We start from the raw sequence: 18,790 nt of genomic DNA, 5'->3' as shown, positions 1-18,790 counted from the left end.
CCATATTTATGGGCTTTTCTCTTTTATCCTTTTTTTTACAATCATTCATGCTCTAAAAGAAAAAATAACTTAATTTGTTTCCACAATCATTACTTATGGCTGATTCTTAGAAAAGTGGGTATCTTGATATTTTTTATTCTTTATCCTCCATAGAATCTTTTCTAATTTGATGAGGCTTCTTTCTACCTTGTGGCTGATTCTGGTATCAGCGGCTCCTCCCCTCTATTGATTGTTTTGATATTCGATAGTTGCCTGATTTAGGTTCTTAGCCTTAACTTTCTTAGTCATTTTCAGATATCCATCGCTCTTATGACTATATCTACCATATTGAAAGTATATCTGATGAAGACTTTTATACTTTAATTTGAAATTCTTTTTCAAAGTTGAAAAGAATGATACCATCTTTTTTCTCAAGTCAATTTCTGTGTAAATACGTGCAAATTTACTTTTTGAATGGATAAACTTGTGTTCATATACTTTTAGCATGGAGATTGAAAATTTTAATCCAAACAACTACATTTTGAACATCACTCTCTCGAGACATGAACAAAGGTCTCTACCTTTGTATCAAGAGGTAGTGATCAACAATCATCCAAGATCCTTCAAATAAAATATGAGAAGAGTAATATTCTTAGTTAAAGAAACGAACTAGGAAGTATCTTCCTACAAGATTCATAACACGAACTGCTACTTTTTTTTCCATCTCTTATTGATTCATCTTTTCATATTCTGTAGATTCATATTTATCTCTAAGGGCTTGACTATGCGTGTTTGTTTTCATGGCTTGCACCATTTATCATAATCTTCCAGAGACACCTCTATAGTTGGATTTAGATAGAAAAGAGTTTGAGAATTTTTCATTCTATTTATTGGGTCTTCATCAGAGATGTAGTCTTCAACGACCATTTCGATAATTTTGTACGGATTCAGTTTGTCAAAGCCATCATTTATCAACCTATCCTTTTAAAAGGGTTTAATAACTTCAGTAATATTGATTTCTAGGGTAGCATCCTCTTTGCTTGAGATTTTAGGCCCCTCAAAAACAATTTCTAACGGTTCTCCTTCATGTGCGATCTCCATATATTTTTTTGGTTGGTTATTGTCATCCATCTTAATTTTTTTTATGTGCTTTTTGTAACTATATTTTTTTTAAACAAAAAATTCAATACAACAAGGTGGAGCAGTTAGAAAGTACAAAGTTACTAGGTAACAAAACAGAAAATTCAATTGTAGTCATCTCTGACATTACCATCCACAACTAGAAGGATAAAAATCGGCCCACTCTTTCTATCTCTTAATTGATTTGTTGATAATCTCCGCAGCGGTCTTGGCCCCCTCGCACTCTGCTATCATCCAATATCAACAGACAATAATTCGATAAACATCTCTGTCTACTTTTAAGCCGCGTCTCAGAAAATTCTTCAACACATTCTACGCTAATCAACATCTGATCAATGCGACTACACGATTGGTCCCAGAACCATGTAAACTTACGGTTATTCAGCTCTAAATCCACCAGTTCTATATCTTCTATCCAACTTCTAAAATCTTTCACTGCTGCTATTAAAGTACTGACTCCTTTCCTCTCATCCATTGTCACAACTTCATTGAAGTCACTTATATAATACTAAAATCTTGTAACTAGATTTTTTTAGTAACCATTTTTCAGTTTCAACATTGATTGTTTTTAAATTTGTTCAAAAAAAAATCTTTTTTAAATAATGATTACAATTTTATAGTTATTTATCTAGTTATCTATCTCAAATAAAACAAAAATCACAAAAAAATAATTAATAAAAAAAATTTAAATAAAACAAATTATTAAATATATCTCTCAAAACACAATTAAATATTTAAATAACAATTCTTTTATAATATTTATGACATATAAATATTACAATTCAATTCGATATCACATACTTAAGCCAGGAATGAATAAATATCATATGATTTATTTCAAGAGTTTTATTAACAAATTTTCTTCTGATTATTAAAATAAATAATAAAATATTTATAAAAATAAAATCCTATAATTTTTTTATAATATTATAAATAATTGTATATTAAATATCAAAATTAGTCCTTGAGAATTATACCTGTCAAATAAATTATTTTTTATTGCTTTTCAATAAAATTTTTAATATAAACATGAGATAATAAATTATATTATAAAATAATTAAATTTTTAATAAATATATTTATAAAATAAATTAATTTTTTTAAATAATCCTTCTTAAAAAATTATAAAATAATAAAAAATTAAAGTATTAATTTAAAATTATTTAGAGATTAATTTAAATATTTACTATTATATTTTTAATAATAAATGGATATAAACTCTGACGATGTCACGAATCTTTCAAAAACTCTGAAGATGCAAAAAGGCAATGACGGTGTACGATTGAATGAGCTGGGCGCGAGCAAATGCCAGCTAGGTAAAAAGGAATCAAGACAAACTACTCGTTTCGATCTCTCAAAATTTAACACGGTTATAAAAAAAATTAAAAAAAAAAATAACCCTGTGATACTTTTCTTATAAAGAAAAAAAGAGGAAAAAAAAAAGGCTAGAAGCTATTGGATGTTGGAACCACAATCATACTTGATCCGGTAAGCAAATCGATCAACATATTAGAAGTACTCTTTTATTTACTTTTTTTTAAGTTAAAAATAAACTTAAACCCAAATTTTTTAAATAAAGATAAAAATAGGCTATGTTATTTAAATTATAATTTGTTAGTATTTATTTAATTTATCATAATTTTTTAATTTATATAAATAAAAGTATGGCATATCATTATTGGTTAAAAAATATTATATCAGTAATAATATATATTAAAAATTTTATATCTTTTATAAAAAAAAGTAAAAATAAAAAGTATTCTTAAAATTTATTTAGAAGAATAAATTCATAATTATACACAAAACTCAAATTTGAATAAAACATAAGAAAACAAAGTAACTATTAAACCGTAGATCTAATGCTACTTCCTCAATGGCAACTTCTTTGTTTTTTTAATAAAAATCATTATTATTATTATTTACAAAATTCAAAATATTTAATTAGTAGACAACAAATTTAGGTGGTGGATATAATGAATAATACTATAGTAAAGTGTATTTTTTAATAAAAAGTAACGATTATTTTCCAAATAAAAAATAATTAAAAGAATTAATCATAATCTTCACTCTTTATCGGTTGACCTAACTTGATTTGTCGTTAGAAAATATTTTTGGATATCATAGTGATGGTTATTAATTAAAAAAAAAATAAAAATAAAAAAGAATTGAGTGGTGAGAGGGTGAGTCAGCAGGAGCACGCGAGTGCCCCCTGAAAAATGAAAATGCATGAGTTCTGACTTGCCTTTTGGATAAGCATAAACATGTGTATGTGGTCATATACCACACGCCATTTAACATAGCCACTAAAATAAAAACCATTTTCTTCCCACTTTCCAACTCCAATGGAATTCTCCCCCCCCCCCCTTATTAAATTCCCTTTACTCCCTTCTAGTGCCCCGTGCCAACCTTTCCCTAACTAGCATTTATCACTATTCTTCTTATCTTCACCTTCCTTTTATTCTTTGCACATTTTTTCAGAGCCCCTAATGTGTGACTCAATGTCATATTCATAGCTATTCTACTCTTTCTCTTACCACATCATGTGTTATCCTTTTATATGTATATTTGCACATGAATATGATGAAAAAAAATATCATTACGCAGATTAAGCTTTGATCATTTAACTACTCTCATAACACAAATTTTACATTCTGTTGAGGTTAAATGAAATCATATGTGTAAATCAATTATAGTTTAAATGATATAATCTTTTTGTACTCATTTAATAGATCATGAATTTGAGTTTTTTTTATCTTTAATTAAAAAAATAAAATTATATGTACATCTATGTCTATATTAATAATTTTTTAAAGATGAATATGGCCAAATTGGAGAGAGATCTATTTTAAAAATTTAAACTCGCTTCTAAATTAACACTAAACCTAGAAATAAAAAATAAAAATATTAATAAAATATTCTTAATGTTTTTTTGTTGTTCATCTAATATCTAAAATTTTATCTCCAACTAATCTGAATTCGATTCAAATCATATCTGGTTGTAGTAGGTGAGTTTTTTAGCAGAGATAATTGCATATACCAAACTTTAAATTTGAGATCTATTTAAAGGAATCCAAATCATTTACTATTTGAACTTATTCCTATTGGTTACTTATACTATATTTGATTGGAAGGAAAGAAATTAAGAAGAAAAAAATAGAGAGAAATAAAAAGAAAAAAAAAGAAAAAAATAAATGCATTTATATATTTTTTAGATATATTTAAATAAAAAAATCTATAATATTATAAAAAGATTATTTATTTTTATATATTATAAAATATATTAAAAAATAATATTAAAATATGATAAGCTAGTACTTTTTTTTTTCATTTTTCTATCCAATGTTAGAAAAAAAACCTAATAAATCTCACCTTCTTTTGTACTATTTACTTTTTTTTATTTTGACTCTCCACTTTAACTAAATAATGAAAAAAGCTATTTTTTTCTCAAATTCTTTTTTTTTCTCTTTCTTTCGTTTTTTTTCCTCAGCAAACAGAACCTCGTGGCTCGTAGTGTTTCTGCTTGCATACTAGATCTTTAATTTGGATCAAAATCCCCTATCTGTCTCTTGCTCCATATTCAAACTTCATATATATTGCGAAATAATTTTGTATCTGAAACTTATTTAAAAATTTAAGAAGTGTACATCCAATTAAAAAAATATTATATTTGCAAATAATTCAAATTTTTGTTTTTGTATTTATCCCACTAACAGATACAATTCCTGAAAGGCAAAGGCAAAGACAATGTTTGAATTGAATGCGGCACTTGTCCGGAGTATTATATATTCCTCGGATTTATCCACAAAGCTTGAATGGAGATATATTATTCTAACAACTCCTACCTATGTGATTGATAAAGAAGCATTATTATTCATGCCACTCTATTATTTATTCATCTTCAACTACCATGCTACAAACCAATTCAAACCTTATCCAACAACAAACGCATTCAGCTTCACCTAAGATAGCAAATTAACGCCTGCCAATAACCAACGTTTTCCGATCCCCCAACCCATAATCCGTATTAACGTGCATTCAATTATTTTTTTGGGTTCGTAACCTAAGGAGGGAGGCTCGAATATGAGATTTTTAGGTAAGAATGAAAAGATTAGGTCATTGGAGGCATAATTCGTTGGCGTGTATATTATTATTATTATTATTATTATTATTATTATTATTATTGGATAGAACTAATTAATTTTAAAAATTAGTTTAAAAATAAAAATATCTTATATTTATAAATATTATAAAAAATTTATTATTAAGATTGCGTTTGGAAGAAAGACTAAAATATAGAGACAAAAATTAAGAAACAAATATTGAATTAAATTTTTGTATTGTATTTAAAATAAAATATATCAAATATAAAAATTAAGAGACAAATTTAAAATTTAAAAAATTAAAATAGAATATTTTTAAAAATAAATGCTATAAAATTTTATTTTTAAAAATGTTAATTTTTTAGATTTTTACTTTTTAATAATATTAAAATAATTAAAATTTTAATTCTATTATCTAATTATCAAATACAATATTCAGTCTCAACTTTCTCGTATAAAAAAAACTGACGCAGCCAAAAGGGACATATGAAGGAGACTCTCTTTTGCCCAAGCTGTGCCGTCGGCTCAGTTGTTTTGTCCACTTGATCAATAATGTGGAACTAACTTGTTAATTTTAATGAGCGATTATTTGGATTTCAATTATTTTTATCCTATTATTGAAATAATAGATGATGGATATAACTTATAGAGTCTTGTGGAATCACGTAATATAAATCTTAATAATAAGGTGTTCTGAATTTAATTTATAAAATAGATGAGTTTTAAAAAACACGGATAACATTGAATTAGGGTACGATTTGAATTTCTGATAATAAGGTTTAAATATTGTTAGTTTCATTGAATAAAAAAAAAACAAAGAATGTAGATTAAATTTGAATTTATTATTATAATATAATATTCTTGATAAAATTAAATTGATTAAATACAGTTTTTAATCTTAAACTACAATTTAAATAATGCTTGAAAAGTATACTTTATTATCATATCAAACAAGTGGAAAACAGATGTGGCCAAGTGGCCATTAATATCTTTCTACTTTCTAGCTACCTAAATTCTATATACCATATCTTTCAGCTTTTTTTTTAGTGTTCACATTACTCTTGGTAAGACTAATGAAAGAGGTTTGACCTATAATCTAATTTCTTCTTTTTTTGTTTGTTTGTTTGTATTTTTTTTCCTTCCAATTTTGATGTTTCATGTCAATGTCATTGTTCGGGTAGTATTCATTCTATTTCTTATTTTCTTTGTTTCAAAGATAGGGTTGCATTGGCTTTATTAGTAGTTAGTGTACAAAACAATGAGTGAGTAAAGGACTACTACTCCAGTAAGCAAGACCAAATAGATTGCAATATTTCATTTTTTGTTGGCATTACATTATTATCTAATCTTATATGGATAAATTTTCCCCTATCAATGCAAGGATATTCCTCTTTCTTTATCATATGAAAAGTTTTCTTTTTTTTTTTTCTTTTCAAATTTGTTTTCCTAAATAAATTATCTGAAACTCTAAGACCGTAGTGTGTCTCCCATTACACCAATTTTCTTGTTTATGTCAAATCATGGGAATTTGATGCACTATAAGAGTGGAAAAAGAAAAAGAAAAAAAAAGTATGGAGTTGAATTAAATTTTGTGAATTTGTGTTTTCATTATGAAAATGAAAATAAAATACTCTTTTACAATAACAATAAATAAATAAATACATAAAATCATAATTAAATATTGAAAATTGAATAATAATTATACTTAATACTAAAGAAATAAAATTAAATTCACCCCTTGCTACAACGGTGCCATTGTAGACCAATCAAAAAGTTTCTTTTTCAGTGATATTATCTTGGAGACGTATGGAATATTCATGGAATAATGTTATTTTTGTTAGGTGAGAATGCGTACTGAACATCCTTATTATTATTAATTTATTATTTAATAATTAATGCCACCTTTTAGTTCTTTTATTCGAAATAAATAAGGATTTATCAAAATGAAGACCAAGTCTTTAGAAATGATATAGAATAAATACAATATTAATAAGTTGGAGCCACAAGCCAAGACAAGAAGGAGGCCAAAGCAGAGCATATTATATTTATGTGAAAAAAAATCACAATCAAAATTCAAGGAAAAATTCAGAAAACCAAAAGAAAGATGTCTCCTCAAATTTATTTACACTACTATTAAAGGATCCTAGGTATGTGTGCCTTATGACTTATGAGCTATGAAGATACCTCCATTGAGAATTTAACTCAAAATTTTAGTACATATTTGTATATTATTAAAATTACTTATTTGGTTATAATTGATATGAGACTTATAATCTTGTTATCCCTTTAAGAATTGTTAGATGTTTATATATGACGAGTTCACAATATTGACATCCCCTTTTCTTTTTGGCAATTTCACTTCTTTAAGGGACATTAAACTCTTAAGTTAAACTAATTCAATATTTAGTTTAATAACCTTAAATTTATAAGTAGATTTGTCTGATCCTTAACTCAGGTCTCAGCAAGAGCACCAAAATCATAAATGCCAAACTTTAGATTAGGTGTAGAGAATTTCTCTGATTCTTCAGGAATATGCTATAAGTTTTGAATACTTTTTTTTTTGGAGATGAAGTTTTGAATACTTAAGAATATTCCAACCTTTGGAAGGGCTTCGGCTTGCATTCCTTTTGTTTGGTAGTTTTTGGGTCTAAAAAAAGGTACGTTTGTAAAAGTAACGATATCTTTTTTTAAGGTTCACAAATATACATATTTCCCCGGCCCCGAAAGATTTACGATACAAAAACCTATAATAAACCATTTTAAGTAGGCCTAGTCCATTACAATAACAAAACTTGGCATCCAACAAAAAAAGAAGGTAACATCAGCTCACAACCTCACTGTCACAGGTTTGAGGTTTTTAATTTTTACCGTGAAAAGAAAAAGATAATCTATCATAATTTATTATTTTTTATCATCACTTAATTATCAAATCAATTCTTTTAGTTTAGTAATTTAATAATATATTTTATTTCATACTTTTAAATATTGGTAACTAATTGATAACTGAAAATAATAAATTCTGATGATTTTCTAATACAATTCTTAAAGAAAAAGACAATACAATCCCTGACATTATAAATACAATAAATAATTCTTATAAAATACTATTGAAAAGAAATACAATATGGTTCGAAACTGATTTTTAAATATTTCTACCAAGTTGTATAATAAATTAATAACTAATGTAGTATAATTTCATCATAAAAACCAATAGTAGTAATCATATACTACCAAAGGTGTCTACTGTCTCAATGCCAAAAGAGGCCTCAAAATCACTTCCACTTTTCAAACTCTAACCAGGATGCTAAAATCAGAGGGGAAAAACTACTAAAAGTCAAGATATAGATAGTAGTTGGTAGACTGTAGCTTATCCTTTATGCAAATAGTTGAAAGTAGTTTAGTATTTATAATAGTAGTTGATAGATATCTCCATAAATTTGTCTACATTAACATGGTAGTCAGGGCTTAGAGAGAAAATTTATTTATTGTGTACCAACATGATCCACTGTCCTTTTGTGTCCCCGGAGCATTGCTTCCTTGTTTTGTCCTTTCTTTTGATTCTATTCTCTGTTTCTTTCTAGTTCTCTGGGCAGTACCAATTCATAAGCCAGGCCATCAACCCCTCAAGCATAGTGTGAATAGTAAAGGTAGTTGGGAATTGATAGGTACCTGTAGCGTCCGTCGTTTTCTTCAGGAGCCTTGTCGCGCGGTCGCCTCCAACATCTTACGCCTCAAGAACTATCTCGCAGGCGCAGTTGCCGGAGCCAATGTCTCCAAGAGCTCCCTCATCTAATCGTGCGTCGCCCGGTCCCCGGGGTTATTAGTATTCAATCTGCAGCTACGGTGGCAGAGCCTCCATCCTCTCAACTTGTCGAAGCATGAATGTTGAATTTGATTTTCTCTTGTTTTGGGTCTGCAGTGAGTGGGAGAGGTTATTGTTTGAATTTGTGGGTTGTGGGTTGTTGTTTGGGTCGGGTCGGTTTCATCCGGCCTTGCCCACTGACCCAAAAAAACAAAAAGAAAAGTAAGAAGCAAGATGTGGTTACACGATCAGGTGTTCAAAGCAAAATATCGTGCTAAGAGTCTAAGACATTAACTTCATTAAAACTTATGCGGCTGAAACAACTTTTTGAAGAACTCCAATATAGCAAAATATTTGAGCTACACAAAAAAAGTTCAATCCCATTAAATGAAACGTGCCTAAAATATTACTAAATCTTCCAAAATATTACCATATTCATTCGTGCCTTGAATGTGAAACGTTCCTTTTCAATCTCGAAATCACTACTAGAGTTCAAATTTCTCTCAAAATCTCTCAAAACTCATTTGAGTTATCTACTTTTACTAGAGAATCGCAAGATTTCAAAAAGAAGAAGAAAAAACAAACAAAAATAAGAACGTAGACTGCGAAATGTATGAGAAAAACTACTGTTTATTTAAAATCTCGCATTTTTACGTTTCTCCTAGTTGGATTTAAGGTTTACTAGATTGAGTTGCTTCATTTAGTAGATTGAGTTATTCTGATTCCATTTTTTTTTTTGCGTAACTAGAACATACGAATGAAAATGTGTTGTTAGTTTCTTTTTGTGATATATAGTTTGGTTCATTGGAGTTGCTAATTTAGATTCACTTGATTGTTAGCCTGTTCAATTGAGTTCTTTTGCATGTAGAAATATTTTTCTTGCTAATTGAATGTTTATCACGTTTTCTTCAAACGTGAATGGAGTTCGGTTCATTACAGTTGTTGATTTAGATTCACCTAATTGTTAAGTGTTCAGTTGAGTTCTTTTGCATGTAGAAATATTTTTCTTGATGATTGAATGTTTGTCACGTTTTATTCAAAACATGAATAGAGTTCGGTTCATTAGAGTTGCTGATTTACATTCACTTGATTGTTAAGTGTTCAATTGAGTTCTTTTGCATGCAGAAATGTTTTTCTTGATAATTGAATATTTGCCACGTTTTATTCAAACGTGAATGGAGTTCAGTTCATTGGAGTTGCTGATTTACATCACTTGATTAAAATATGCATGTTTGTGTTTGTCGGTGTATTGAGTGAAGTATTGACCAAATTTTTTTGTCCTTACAGCAAAAATGAAAAAGATGATGGTGGCAAAAAAGCAGAAGCCGCGCTATAACGTAAGCATATATACACATCAAATATATTTATCCCCTTTTATTCAAATAAACTCTATTTTTATGTTATAAACATATCATAACATACTGTTTTAAAACCTTGCAGAAAACTCACGATCTCAGATGCCAGATAAAAGCAATAACGAGGGTGTTCAAGGCAATCAGTCAGCAAAAGAGAGATATTATCGATGAAATGGGATTCGGTGCGCTGGCACATATTACGGAAATGAATGTCTCTCAGAAGCTCTTGAGAGAATTAATTGCTTGCTATGATGACTATTATGGATACTTGGACACTTTGCATGGCAGAATATACATACCACCTGCCAAGGTAGCAGATGCGTTGGGTATAAACCACGACTGTAATATCCCTTCAACTTGTGCTTACTTCGGTTCTTTAATTTCTTTATTTTCAGTTCATTTGGGTATAGAAAATGAAACTAAACCTTTTTGACTGATTTGTTGCTATTAAAACGTTGTAGGGAATCGTTTTTCTGATAAGTTTGAGTACGGGAAACTCAGTGAGCAGAATAAGCAGATAATCGATAGCTTCAAAAGTGCTACATTGGCATCTTTGACAAAGTTTATCCTTGATATGAGTGTTGAGGGGGAGGAGAACCAGAAGAAATTCAAGAGGGCTTTTGTCGTCTTTGTCCAGAAGTGCTTCTTGCTTCCGACGACAATGAGCACGGCCTCCCCGATCCATAAGCCCCCTGCCCTTTGCGTGGACAACATCCGACAATGGGATTGGGCAACTCATGTGCTGAGCTTCTTGAGGAAAGGGATCAAAGCCCGGAAGTAGGGAAAGAAACAGTCCGTTGACAGCTGCGTGTTTGTATTGATGATGATATATTTCCATGAATCCAAGTTCCCTCGACTAGATGCACCTGAGACTCTCGGGAGACCATGGGTGGCCCACTGGAGACAGAGTCTTCTGCTCGAATGGATAGCTAAGGAAGAAACTGATACGATGGTAAATTAAAAAAAAATTCTCTTGAAAATTTGGTTCAGTTGCTTCTAAAATACTCTGCTAACTAAATAAGTTTATGTTTTAGGGACTTGTGTACAGAGCATAACTAAGGGAGAGAAAGATAGAAGAAAAGAAGGTGTCGAAAACAGTTCTTCTGAAGGGGAAAGAGAAAGGAAAGCTGAAGAAAAAAAAAAGAAAGTTGTTGTTCTGGATCCCTCTTTGGAAGAAGATAGTTTTTCCGAATCTAACTCCGAATCTGAATCTGAGAAAACACTGTCAACCAAAAGAACAAGACAACAAAGGCTGGTGAAAAACAAAAGATTGTTCCAACGGATTCGGAAACAACAAGTGAATCTGAAATCAAAAGCAGTCCGACGGATACAGAAAGTACAAGTGAATCCAAAAACAAAGTTTCGAAAATGACTATTTTTGGTTCATTGCTATGTTTGTTTGATTTTTATTTGGCTTAATTTTGCTTCTATTTGCTGAGAATTGTTCTTTTGCGCTTGTTCTTATGTATCGCAGAGAAGAAGAAGAAATTGAAAAAACAGCGACAAAAAAAGAAAACAACCACATAAGGTGGTTAAAAAAGAAAGCAAAAAAAGGAAGCTTGTTCTGACAGATTCGGAGAGCACAAGTGAATCTAAAAACCAGTAAGTTTGGGAATTGATTATTTTCGGCTCATTGCTATGATTGTATGATGTTCATCTAGTTTAATTTTGCTTTTATTTGCTAAAATTGTTTGTGTGTGCTTGTTAAGTAAATTACAGCTATGATATCTGTCTCCGGTATAAATTCGATGTGTTTGTATGTGTTGCATTGAAAAAAAAATAAAAAAAAATACCGACAATGAAAAGAAAACAACCAGAGAGGGTTGCCAAAAAACAAACCAAATCAAGGAAGCTTTTTCTAACAGATTCAAAAAGAAAAACTGAATCTGGAAAGGAGTAAATTTCTAAAATCATATTTTCAGTTCATTGATACTTTTGTTTTAGGTTCATTGATACTTATTTTATGAATTTTCAGGAGTGAACAAGTAAAGGCCAGGGCTGCAGAAAGAAGAAGAGAGGCATTGCAGCTATTAAAAGAAAAGAGAGTAAAGAAAAAAAATAATGGAGCTTGATAAACAAATGTTGCTCCGGATGACTTTGACTCGACAGAGTCGTGAAATGATTTATCCGAGACGTAAGATTCAGTTGCTTATATCGAGTTCTTTTTCTTTATTTGCTAACTTTTCCTACCTCTTGTAATTCCTCTGGATTTACTAAATAATATTTATTTTTTTCTTAGACTGTAGACTATAAATCTAGACAGTGAACCCTTACAAACTCAGACAAGCTCTACACCGTCTGTAAATGCACTGGCCAATGCCAGGTAAATTTGGTTCTTTTCTTGGTTTAAATTCGGTTCATTGGATTCCAAAAATGAATTTCAGGTGTTTTTAATCCTCTGCCTTTAATCTTGGTTGATGATTTTAATTTGGTATCTTTTCTATCAGGAAAAATATCCTGAAAACCCCGATAAAAGTTTTTAGAAGATATAAACTCCATCAAAAATAGAGTTTCCAAACTCCAACTGTGTAAGTTGAAATATTTATGTTGGTCTTTTAGATTTCGGTAATAATTTTTGTTTAATTAGTCACACAGAATCTGTGTTTAATTGTCAGTAGCACTACACCTGATCCTTAACTCCAAATCATTGCTGTTAGAGGAGAAACTCATTCTCAACTCTCAATATGTGAGTTTTTCAATGTGCAGCTTTCAGTTTCTCGATACCTATTCTGGTAATTCAATATTAACTTCTTCCTTGTTCATCTTTCGTAGAGTTCCTATTGTTATGTCTCTTCCTAGTTCTCTTGTTGAAGAGATAATAAAACATCGAGAGTCCTTCACCAATGTCCCTTCTAAGAGCCAAATAGAAGAAGCTTCTGTTAATGAGTAAGTTGTAATTAGAATTAATTTTTATTAGTTTTAATAGTATAGGATAATAATTTTGGGTCGTTATTGAACTCTTTTCCGTTTAATGCAATAGCCTTCCCGAAGAACAACAGCAACCGTGCCAAGAAGTTCTGGTGGCAGGGTAATCGGAAAAAGAAGCACAGCCTGATTTGCAAGTTTTCTGTTTGTTAACATCTGGGTAATTTCAGTTTATTACATGGTTTATTTGTGGTACATTTGAATCTAGAAATCAATTAGATGTGTTCTTTATTGGACTCTTTTCTGTTTTTTACAGCTGTCCTCCAGAACCCGAAAAGTAGGCCGGCGAGGAATCTTCCTTGAGGAGGACGAAGTCAGAACCTCCGTTGAATGTATATGTTTTAATTACTATGATTTTTATTAGCTTTCATGTTATATGATATTGCTTTTTCATTATTATTTAAAATTTTCCTCTATCGTCTTGCAGTGCTCCTCCTCCTTGGAATTGGGAAGATGATGCACCTTCCTTCAGCCTTAGGATAAGTCTCCCAACATCTCAAACAACTCCCCCGACCTTTCAGCCGACGGTGACATAACTTGAAATCCTGGCAGAGGTGGTGATAGATGTTGGAGTGGCGGCGGCATTGAAATATGCTAAGGAAACCAGTGCCATGCCGAGCTTCACAACCGCTGCAGGGTATAAAACTTCAGAGAAAGAAAAAGAAATCACGGAGGAGCTGAGGAAAAAGTGTTATCATTGGATGATAAATCTAAAGGAAACCAAAGATACTACTAATGAATATGACGCCATATTCGTCTTGAAGCATGAAGCGCATTTGGAGGGGCTTAGACATCATTTCTTATCTCTAATGTCTGAAGAAGATATAGAAAACACGGTAAATTTTTTGCCTATTACGTTAACATTAATGATTTTTCTAAAGACTCTTATACCGTATATCTCATAAATTTTCTTCCTGTAGGTGGTCAATGCAATGTGTATGATTCTCAATGATAGAAAATGTCTCCGGTTTCAGGAAGAAATATACCGTGTGCCGACGGATATTGTGGTAAGCCAAATTTTTTATTCCCTGAGTAATTTACCATTTCTGATAAATAATTCGGTTCATTTGTGATTTCACTGAGATTTATTTCGCACATGTTAATGTTAGGAATCCATGGCGAGAAATACATTGATCCAAATACCAACAAAGCCTACCGAATCGATATTGATCAGTATGCGCACTACCGCCGTTTTCTTGACAAATGAAAACTGGCATCACATCCAATTGTAAGTTGTAATTTCTAAAACTTCTTTGATAATTCTATTGTTTGCTATCGTTTAGACTGAAATATTTTATCATTTTCCCAAATTTCAGCTGTTTGTGCCAATTTGCAACGGAGGACACTGGTGGTTGTGGATTGCCGATATGAACAAGACGGCATTCTATGTGCTTTAGCCTGTCAACAAAAAGAAAGATGAAATACCTGACCTGAGAATTAAACTGAGCAAATTTGTTGTAAGTTATTTACATCATGCATATTTTGTTGTAAATTATTCAAAGATAAATAGCATTCGGTTCATTGGGGTTGGTGATTTACATTGACTTCATCCATAAGTGTTCAGTTGAGTTCATTTGCATGCAAAAATATTTTTCTTGCTGATTGAATGTTTATTATGTTTTGTTCAAACATGAAATGGAGTTTAGTTCGTTGTAGTTGGTGATTTACATTTACCTCATCCTTACTTTTTATATCCTTTTCAGGGATTAATAGTCTCCCAGATGAGGGTTTACGATGAGACAAAACCCTTAATAGAGGATGGAGAGGGATTAGAAGCAGAGTATATCAGGCTCAGTGGTCAACAAACAAAGTAAAAATAGTCCTATGCTATATTGCTATTTTTAATGTGTTTTATTTTGTATACTATTAATCATATTTTACTTATTTTTTTGCTTAGCTATGATTGCGGGATATACGTCATAAAATGGTTTGAAACAATTGATTCTCAAAAGATTAAAAAAGGGAAGAGTTATCAATATAAAAACTGGACACAAGTAAGTAATTTCTAAATTAATGAAATTTGTTTCATTTCTTATTTCAGTTGGGTTTATTTCTTATGTAACTAATTCCTTTTAATTGATATGTAGGAAGAAATTGATTCCTTCAGGCGCGAATATGGTCCAAATATTCTGTGGCACAAAATGAACAAAATCAGAGACCAAGTGATTCGGGCAACTGAAGGCATAAGACTCCCGAAGCCATCTACTGCCCTATCCAGTCTTTTTTGTAAATTCACATATGAGGATATAGATAGTAAATAGGACATAGTTTGTTTGACTGGTTGTAATTAATACTATTTTGTTTAACTTGTTTAAAAAAGTATACACTGCTTCTTTAAAGTATATATGTGAATATTAATGTAAATGTTATTGAAAATCTAATGTTAATGAAAAATCTAATGTTAATGTATATATCTGTTGGAATTGTCTGGTTGCTGTTTTTTTTTTCTAGTTTCACAGTGAGAATATTTATCAAACATTAAGAGTCCCAAAAACACAAATTAACCGAAATTAATAAACAAGATGAACTGAAAAAGTGCATATATCACTATAGTAGAAAGCTAATTTGAAAGAAATGTATATATCAATATTCAGTTTCAGAAACACCTGAACTCTTTGACATAACAGAATAAAGTGACTATTCAATAAACAAAAAAGTGACTATTCAATAAACAATTTCAGAAAGCTAATTTGAAAAACAAAAAGGTGACTATTCAGTAAATAATAACATCAATCAGAAATTAACTCTCTTGTAACTTCAATGAACCAAAATTTTCTCATTCATGATCTGAAAGGAAATTTATGTTAATAAAAACTAAAACTCCTGTAATCCTCTTCGGGATAATTCATATCCTGTGCATTGTAAAGGCTGGAGCTTGACTGAATCGTTGATCCACCATCTAAAAGGTTCAACTGCAAAAGACAAAATAAATCGTATATTAACAAAATACACAAACGAATTTTTCCCCAATCGAAAGCAAATCAATGTTACCTCGCTTGGAGCTGGCTTTTTCTTTTTCTTTGAGGCGTTTGAGATATTTTTTTCCAAGTTGGATCCTAGTCTGTTCTTGGGGCGGCCTCTTGTTCTCACACGTGGCGGGCTTTGGAGGTCGTTCACATCGCTCAATGTCGCCTCTTCGTGAGATAACAAACTTTTTCCTTTGCTTTTCGCTTGATACTCTTGTATCTCGGCTATGACATTGTCAAAATCTTGGTGAAGAATTCCGGTCAGTTCCCCGGATTCTGACGCAAATTCGCAAATATTACGCGACTAAAACACCAAATCGTCGAATCTTTAGAGGCTCGTCTTAGCTGCTCTTGATGTGTGTGTGCCTCCACTTTATGTTCTTGCTCCAGCATTCTAGTATATATTTCGGTGCCACTTTATCTACTCGCTCGAAGCTTAAGACGCTTAACAAATGGCGGCACAGTACGCCCCTTGACTCGAAGAACAGGCACTGACACTTTACTTCTCGTGATACTGTGACGTAGGTGACGAAAAACTTGTTGAATGAGGAGTTAGAAACCTGCTCTATGACTTTGTATGTCGTAAAACCTAGGCTGGAATTGATCTTGTGATGCAGTTCACCTTTCCTCTGAATTGTCCTTGAACTTCCCTGAACTTCTCGTGGGTATACACGTGCTGAAATTGGTCCTCTATTACTGGTTTTGTTGCGCACGGTATCATGGTGTGAAAATATGCAGCATCAAATTCTTTCTCTTTTTGCTCTCTGCTTGCTAGGCAATTATCGTATTGCTTCACAAATTGAATCAAGGAGTTGTTCCATGTGATGAACTTGTTGAAAAATACGTGCCTGCTCTCGCTCCTTTGTGTGCTTCTCATCCCGACCCAAAAGTGGTGATCCAGGTAAACTGGAATCCATAAATGGCAATCTTCGCACAATGAATAAAAAACATGAGTCCATATAAACCGAAAGCTGTGCACGTTTTGACAAAAAAAGTAACATCATCAAAATAATTCGAATAAAAAACATCGGTTACCTGAGCGCCATTTATTGCCTCCGACGCCAAACTTTGTGACAAAATCGTTCCAGTTTCTGTCGAGTGCGTCTTTTGTAAACGAGTTCCAAACGATGTGGCTCATCTCTTGTTTAATTTCTTCGTATCGCTTGTAGCCGTTTAGTTTGCTTGGGATTTTCTTCATGATGTGCCAGATGCACCACCGGTGAATTATTGTTGGCATGCACATCTCGATGGCCTTTTGCATCGATGCGCATTGGTCAGTGAGAATGCCTTTTGGTGCCTTCCCTCCTATGCAACGGAGCCAACACTCAAATAGCCATTTGAATGATTGGATGTCCTTGTTTTTTATCAGATCACATCCAAGAAGTGTCGGCTGATCGTGGTGATTCACTCCCACAAAAGAACCAAAAACCAGATTGTACCTGCAAAAATAGACACTCTCGCATAGTTATGAACCGAAATGTGTTGCCTGTGTGAACCTAACACTTAATTTCGGTGAACCGAACATCTATTTGTGTTGTAGGTGGTGTCAAATGAAACAACATCTTCTCCAAAATACTCGCATGCAGCCCTGCTTCTTGCTTCGGGCCAGAATGCATTTTTGATGGAGTGATCGCCTTCGAGGTTGAGCTCAAAAAAGAAATTTTGATTCTTTTCTTTCATTCTTAATAGGTACTTACCAAATTCTTTGGCATTGTCTTGTTCAGACACATTTCGTACTTCCTTTGTGATGTAATTCCTCACGTCTTTTTCTATAAAACTTTGTTCCCAATGACTGCCTGCTACTGCTACGAATGATTGGTAAGTTTTGCTCGGTTTGATTCTGGCTTCCTCGTTGTTTTTGATGGTGCGATGCACGAACATGCTTAGCTCACTGTGTTGTTTGAGCATCTCTGCTCAGTTTAGACAGCAGGGGTGTGAATGGTTTAGAACAATTTTGGAAATTGTCCAAAGACCGATGTCCTTCAATATGTGTACGTAAATCTGGCTGGACAGTTTATGCCAGTTGAGGGGTCTGTCTTCAGAGTTGGAGATATCTTGGATTTTCACCTCCCCTCTCTGCTGCATACGATTAGTTGATTCTTAATCTCGTCTCCCTTCCGAGTCGTGTTCCTTATTTTGGTAGAAAAATCGGTAAGTTTGGAATAATTTTTGTAGAACTTTTCGGCTTCTTCTAGTGTCTTGAAAATCATCCCAAACTTTGGGACAAATTGTTCATCCACAACACACCTGAACTGCAAAATGAACCGAACACATTATTAAAGCGAAACGATTGTATAATACTAAATGAACGAAACATTGTTCATTATATAAATTCAAATTCGAACAACTGTCTGCAGAATGAACCGAACACATTATTAAAGCGAAACCATTGTATAGTACTAAATGAACGGAATATTGTCCATTATATAAATTCAAATTTGAACAAATGTCTGCATAATGAATCGAAAATATAAATCAAAGCGAAAACAATGTACAATGCTAAATGAACTGAACATTGTATAT

General features: G+C 31.7%; 1 protein-coding gene across 1 annotated transcript; it reads right to left on the bottom strand.

Moving 5' to 3' along the window:
- Positions 1 to 16,105: 16,105 nt before the first annotated feature.
- LOC130980635 (protein FAR-RED IMPAIRED RESPONSE 1-like) lies at positions 16,106 to 18,175 on the bottom strand. The gene is made up of 5 exons (XM_057904295.1): positions 17,844 to 18,175; positions 17,303 to 17,706; positions 16,890 to 17,194; positions 16,293 to 16,571; positions 16,106 to 16,213 (listed from the first exon to the last, which is right to left on the bottom strand). Exons 1-5 carry the CDS (start codon positions 18,173 to 18,175, stop codon positions 16,106 to 16,108), a joined length of 1,428 nt encoding a protein of 475 aa, XP_057760278.1.
- Between the last annotated feature and the right edge of the window lie 615 nt (positions 18,176 to 18,790).

This window comes from Arachis stenosperma, chromosome 5 (genome assembly GCF_014773155.1).
Source record: "Arachis stenosperma cultivar V10309 chromosome 5, arast.V10309.gnm1.PFL2, whole genome shotgun sequence".
Taxonomy (NCBI): Eukaryota; Viridiplantae; Streptophyta; class Magnoliopsida; order Fabales; family Fabaceae; genus Arachis; species Arachis stenosperma.
The sequence above is the reverse complement of the archived record's forward strand: the minus strand, read 5'-3'. Positions and strand labels throughout refer to the sequence as shown.